The sequence below is a fragment of the Poecilia latipinna genome, unplaced genomic scaffold (assembly GCF_001443285.1).
Source record: "Poecilia latipinna isolate Pla-1442-1.1 unplaced genomic scaffold, P_latipinna-1.0 Scaffold270, whole genome shotgun sequence".
In the NCBI taxonomy this organism is placed as follows: Eukaryota; Metazoa; Chordata; class Actinopteri; order Cyprinodontiformes; family Poeciliidae; genus Poecilia; species Poecilia latipinna.
The window spans coordinates 239,375-246,451 of NW_015112886.1; the positions used below are offsets into that span (position 1 = coordinate 239,375).

The following is a 7,077-nucleotide window of genomic DNA, read 5'->3' on the forward strand; positions in this document are numbered from 1 at the left end:
TAATGCAGTGCGCCTAATGTATGAAAAAAGTCCTAAAATAGGCCATTCATTGAAGGTGCGCCTTATAGTGTGGAAAATATGGTAAATGCTGTTTGATTTTTTACAGACTGTACCTTTTTACTCCCTGAACTTTTTCAAAGAATCAAACTTTGAGAAAAAGTGTAAAAAGCATTAAACTTTTTTACAACCACAATGTTTTATTGGAATATGACAAAGATCAATGCAATGTAACAAATGATTGTGAAGTGGAATAAAATTTATATGTAGTTTTTCAAGGTTTTTGCGAATAAATATTAGAGAATTCTGAATTGCAATTTAATTTAGCAACTTAACTCTAAAATCCCAATGTAAAAAGTCCATCTGTATGTAATCTTAACTCTTAGCCTAATGTGTTAGCTTTGGATCCTATAAATCTGGCAGTTGTGAAGGTTTTAAAAGGAAAGCTATTGTTGAAAGAAAGGCCCAAAGAAGCCAATTTGCAGTTTACTAAAAGGAAAGTAGGGGACGTATGAAACATGTGGTAAAGATTTGCTCTGATTTCAATGAGAACAAAATGTTAAAAGTTAAAGTTGCATTAACACTTTAGGAAAGCACTTTTGCCAATGTGGAACTTGTGGTGTGTGCTTTTAGAGACCTAAAACCCTAGAACTGCCAGTACTTTTCTATGTTCTGTGCCTTTTGAGTAATTTTGTTTTTCTGGTTGTTTTTTTTTTTTATAGCACACTTTCTTTTAATCTAACTTAATATTACAAAAAACTATTGTTCAGTCTGACTTGAGAATGACTAGAAATGTAAGGAAGAATGGTTGATAGATCAAATTGCGCAGGCTACTTCTGCTCAACGTGGCCAATTCGTAATTACCACTAATACTAACATGCATGTTTATGGACCGCGTGTGGTAAGTCGAGTGCGCGGAGACGGCCAAATGTTAACATGCAAAATCCAGAGAGACAGGGATTTAACCTGGTAACCTTTGGTGACCTGTAACCCGAGATGACAGTGCTCACCCTACCAAACCAATCAGCCTCATCGAGAGTTCAGACCCCGAACCAGTTCAAAGAAAAAAAAAAAAAAAAAAAAAAAACCCAAAGGAAAAAAAACACTGTTTGGAATTCAATTTATTTTATTTTATTTGTCTAAGCCATTTGTGTTGGGGGGGCAGGGGGGCAGTACCATCTGGCAGCTCTTTGCAAACACAGTGAAAAACACCAATCATCAAGGATTAAAGATGTGACACAGCGGCATCAAGAGCAGATTAGATTATCACTGTAAAACACTTCATGTCCACGTTAGAATCACAACTCCCAGTATGATCCACTCTTGACAAGACTACTGTTAAAACTTCCTAAGTTAACACAAATTTTGCATACTAAAAAAATTGTTAAAGTAAAATTTTAATAATTCTTGGGAATTTAAAGGAGCCATTTATTCCTAAATCATAATTCCAAATTATCTTTCCAGTTTAAGCACCGGTACAACTTATTTATTCAGTCCTGTTCCTTTTATTGTGAACCTACAAGGTATTAACAAAAGTTTTTAACTAACAATCACAAAGAAGCAAAAAAAATAAATAAATAATGTTCAAACTACAAGTGATAAACAACACTATCTAAAAGTGAAAAAAATAGTTCTCAGTTTCTGTCTTTTGCAAGAAATAAATGCAAAATGAGGCCACACTGAGACATTGTGGCACCACAGTTTTTAACCCATTTGGAGGAATTAACAAAAGCGGAGAATAATACTGAGTACCGGATTAGAGTTGTAGCGAGCTGTGCCATATCCCACCCAGTCACCCGGGGAACTAAACAATTCTGAGAAGAAATAACTCTGTCCTGCCTCAACAGTCTGTATTATGATAAGCTGCTTGAACACCATTGTCTCACATCACTTTCATGTCGGGGGGGGGAGATCTACCAGAAGGATTGATCTTGTAGAGGGCTTTTGCCAGGACTGTTCATTTTTCCCCTATTTATTTACCTTTTGAGAAGTGTGTTTGAAGCTCTTGGTTAGAAAAGACAAAGAGAAATAGTCTGAGGTAGACTGGGAGATTGCCATTATGCTTTAGAGAAATTTATAGAGAATAAAAGGCTGATAATTGCTAGATGAGAATAATAGAGTAAATCTTGCAGAAAAGATACGCAGCCAAGAATATGGTTAGCATTTAAAACATGTTTGAATATTTTTTTTATTATGATTAAAATGATAAAATGTAATGATTTTTTTTTACAGTACAGTAACCTTTTATTCAAAACATGCCATTACTGCGTAGATCAGCCGTCTGATACTCCAGTCCTAGAGTGCCGCTATCCTCCAACCGCAAACACTGAACTAAATGACTGAAATTTTCTCCTTGGCAAGCCAGCATGTTTTGCAAAGGCCTGATTATTAACCAGTCATTTAGTGGAGTTGGAGCGTTGATGCATCCAAAGTTGCAGGACAGCGGGACTGGAGAATATAATGTTTCTGAAGATGGTTTTTACTATCGGACACAAAGGCAAGATCTGCATTTCAACAGACCAAGGGGCAGATCTGTAAGGAGCTGTTTGTTTTGCAGCAACAGGGCATCCACAAATTAGAACAACTTTATCCATCATAAGCTTTGTCTTACTAAGATCAAATGGGTTTGGAAGCCCAACTCAAAACTTTACATTCATTACACTCACATTTCATCAGGCAGTTCTTAGAAATGTTCTTATTGTAGTAGGGTACAACTGTAAGAGGCCAGAGGATTTTCCCTTCGCTGTTTCGGACCACGTGGCTTCACTGCCTCTCTAATAAAAGAAACTATGATGACGTCTAATCCTCATGGTGATTATTCCAATGCATCCTTTAATCCGCATTGAAAAAGCAGTAAAATAAATGTCCCAGATTACCTTCTTAGATAAATATAATGGTCTGTTTTAATGTGTACATGCAACTTATGAGTCATTTTAAGAGAGAGGTTGATGTTAACGCACTATGACTTCAGGTAGCCACAGAATGAATCCAGTCAATAGCTCAATAAAACCTGTGCAGGATTCCAAAAAGTACTCCTAGTATGAACTGACACAGCATGCAGAGTGTTCTCTCTTATCTGGGAAGTCAAAGGTCTCTGAACCAAGCCAAACTCAATTTGCTGCTTTATGCAAATCATGCTTGAAGCTGCAGCAATAAACTTATTTGTTTGCACTTCTGATAGTTTGTGCCACGTGTAAGCAAAGCCACACATAGTATTGAAGAACGTACAGTCGGTGAATGGACCTCTGACCCACTTGTTGTGGCAGTTCATGTAAATTCGGTATCGATATGTTCACTTTATTGAAGTGAATTGACAACTTTTGATAAGTTGACAAGCATTGGTCAGAGTAAGCCTAGTCCATATTTTATTGTGTTTTTTTTAATTTTTTTTATGCTTAATAGGCCCATGATGGATTAACGATTTCAAGGAACTGAGCTACTGAGAAATGGTTCGTGTAGAGAATTATTACAAATGCAGACTTAGAAAGCACAGATGGCCCGTGATCCTTACAACTGCAAAATGATACATAAGTTGGGTATTAATACCGCGCTATGATCAGAAAGGAGCTGGTGTTTACTGCTGTGGAAATCAAAGCTATTGAGGCTAAGTGAACACAGGCACCGGTTTAGCAATAGGACTGGTGTGGAGGAAAATCCCAGTAAGACGTAAAGCGCAAATGGCAACGTGAAGTAAAAGCACTAATTATTCTTTATCAGATGGTTTTGTCACTGCTTCAGTGGATTACATTAAAGTTGAACCAGAATGCATTTGACTTGAGTGCCACATGTAGCAGAGCAGGGCTCTCTTCGGCTTGTTGTTGTCCTTCAGGCTCCAACTGCGTTTTGTGCATGGCCTCCAAATGTCGAGAAATAACAAGACCACAATTTTTCCAATAGATTCTAAAAGCTATTAAAGTGTGAATCGTGTCTAAGTGCTCCTACATCAAAATGTACACTTAGGTAGACGAGTAGATCTTAAATTCAGTCACTCCTCTGGATTCTCTCATCAAGCAAATCTCAAACGTAAACGTCTCACCTGCTGTACAGGTTTTAGGTGGTTTTTAAGGACTGAACCTTGAAAGGATAATTACTCGTCAACCGGCCAACAAATGTTATTTTGATGATGACACACCGAAAACTCTGATGGCAAGTTTTTGATGTTTTTTTGTTTTGGTTTTTTTTTTTTCAAAAGAGTGAGAGCTCAAAAGCGAAACATTACTGAGTAAAATAGGATTTTTTTTAAATAAAGATTGTATCTTTGTTAAGAAATGAAATTTAAAATTACAATTGCATCCCACTTATCTCTATTTTTCCCCCAGAAGAATATATTGTAAAGTTGCTGTAATTAGGTTATTCACTTAAAAATGTAGATGTATAGCTACTAGACAAGCATGTGACTCCACAACAACACTTAAATCAGCACACCGAACATGCTGGTTGAAGAGCAACAACCCTAGCGTTCTGAAAGATAAATCAGCACATGTACCTTCAGACTGGTGCATGGAGAGCCACTGGGTTTGCTGTTCGTCTCGTCACTTCGTCCGTTCTCCTGCACACAGTCTTCCTCGCTTCTGTCCTCCATTCTCCAGATATGTCTTTGTGTCTCCTTAGCAGAGGTCTCTCGCTCGATGCAGATTCTTGGTATTGAGGCATGCAACCCTGCAAATGGATAATTCAAGCATGTGACCCACTTCTCACAGCAAAGGGAAAAAAAAATAAATAAATAAATAAAAGCAGGCAGTACAGAGGAAAACTGACACACAAACTGAAAAAAAAAACTGCCAGTGTTTTGTCCTGAATATCTTCAGGCTTCAGTCACAAGTAAAAAGTCAGCGTTGTATTCAGCCTGAAGGACGTGTATGTGCTTTCAGAACAAAAGCTTTTTGTTTCAGGTTAACTATTTTAAGCTACAATATCAAACACCGTGAGCTGAACATTCCAGCCAATCAAACTCTGTACCTACTTGTATTGTTCAGAGCAGTAACTGAGATCATGAGACCACATATAATGAATCTTAAACCAGGACTGTGAAGTCTGGTAAAACCATAATCTTCAGCCTAAGAGCCTTAGTGCAGTGAAGCCAAATATAAACAACGTCAGAGGGGATTTCATTTACTTTTGAGATTGACAAGGTGAATATCTGTCACTTTAATTCCTGGTTCTTGACCTTCAAGTGTGGGAAAGATTGGAGAAAAATTTTGGAATTAAAATAAACTGAAATCTATTTCTGTTAAAACTACACTCACCAGGTGTTATGTCATGTACACTGGCTCAGCTGCTTGTGGATACAAATCAGCCAATATCAAGGCAGTAGCAACTGACTTAGCCATAGCAAAGCTGTCTCTCAGAAGTTTGACTACTTAAGCATTTGGGGTTGCCATGTCCTGGATGACTGGGAATTTACACCAACATATAAACCTAGAAAGCAGAGAACTATTAGCGTCTCAGACTCGTACATCAAAAGCAGCTGAATTAGACTTGTCATAAGTAAGCTGAACTTTGTGCTGGCTAAATCAGCTTACCAACATGCTACCAACAACTAAACACATTCCCTCACTGGATATTAACTTCTTACTTTTTAATGTCATAGAAAGCTCAGAAAAGCTGAACTGGATTGAATATGAAATGGACAAAATATACAAGGTTTAAGTGTACTATGTGCCTTTTTGGTCTACAAACATAATAACAGAATATTTAGAAGTGTGGGTTTGGCCCAGTTATTTCTGTCAGACTGTCTGAAAACACACGTGCACCAGGGAATTGTGACATGCCAATGCTGCGCTTCAGAGTCACAGGAAAGCATCATTGTGTCACCCTAAATAAAGCTTCACTGACATCAACGTCAATGTCAGCGACATTTACGTGGATGAAAGCCGGAGAAAAGATGGCAAGAACAAATAGAAATCATCCAGAAACTTTATCACAACTAATAGTTGACATGGATTTTCAGACATTATTATGAGCTGAAAAAAGTAAGTATGGGGAATGTAGCTTAAATAAGGATTGATAGAAACAACAACATTTAAAGACAAATAATCTGGTTAAACGTTAATCCTAACCTCAAGTGTCAAAATTGAAGCTGATTTGTCAGGAATTTTCATTTTTCTAGCCTCAAGAAAATGCATTCGGCACAGAAGTTTTTCTGTGCAGGATTTCTTGAACATTGCAGTCTTTTCTTTTCTGCAAAACTCTCTTAATGTGAGATTGAAATGCCACAGCCACAGCATTTCAATCAGGGTTTAGACTTTAAGTGGGTCAGTAGTACCTTGGTTCTTTTCATTTTCAACTTTTCCTTTTAGTGATGGTGAAGTGATGGTTTTGGAGAGATTACTCTCTGGTTCATTGGTTGGTTAAATCTGGTAACAAGGGCGTAAATCCCATCTCATTATCGGGGGTGGGGGGTGGGGGGGACCATAAACAGGGAAATTTTTTAAGAGTAATTTTGGGGGGGCAGGGGGAGGGCTGGAAAGTTATAGTAAAATGTGGTTTAATTAGCAATGAATAACAAAAGTGTTTAGACCCGTAGAAGTCAAACTAAGATTCAAATGTTGCTTAGATATGAGTTTGGTTCAGAGTCACAGATCTAATCTCTGCTACACCTTAAGGCTCTAAATAAAAACAAGTTTTAATGAGTAACCCCACTTAATAAAATTCTTCATAAATATTGATTTATGGCAGTGGTTCTCAATACAAATCACGTTATTAAATTATAACTTAAGTTGCTTTAAACTTTTGTTTTATTTTGTTGTTGTTGGTTTTTTTTGGGGGGGGGTGGACTCATGTTAAAACCTATAAATATGTAGGAATTGAATATTTGGGAAGTATCATAACTTAAACTTAAAGGTCAGCACCAGATTTTTCTAGAAAAATATTCAGATTTTATTTTGTGGTATTAAAGGCTCTACGTTGAAGGCATACTTTATTTTATTTTTTTTACTGTCAGCTGCAATAGTTCCCCTGCTCTAGTGCTAACGCTCAGTCCCTCCCTCCTGTTTCAAATTCTTCTTATTAAAGTAAGAGTTAAGAGCTAAATATAATTGAAATATTGGCTACCTTCGACAGAAAAAGGAGCTAAGTCTA

The 7,077-nt window shown here is 37.1% G+C and overlaps 1 protein-coding gene across 1 annotated transcript in view; it reads right to left on the reverse strand.

Moving 5' to 3' along the window:
• Positions 1–7,077, reverse strand: part of slco1c1 (solute carrier organic anion transporter family, member 1C1) — a 38,771-nt gene that overhangs the window by 24,669 nt on the left and 7,025 nt on the right. The window contains exon 2 of the mRNA XM_015033483.1: positions 4,484–4,656. Within this exon, the coding sequence (XP_014888969.1) occupies positions 4,484–4,579 (96 nt within the window). The 5' untranslated portion in view covers positions 4,580–4,656. The remainder of the gene's footprint in view (positions 1–4,483; positions 4,657–7,077) is intronic.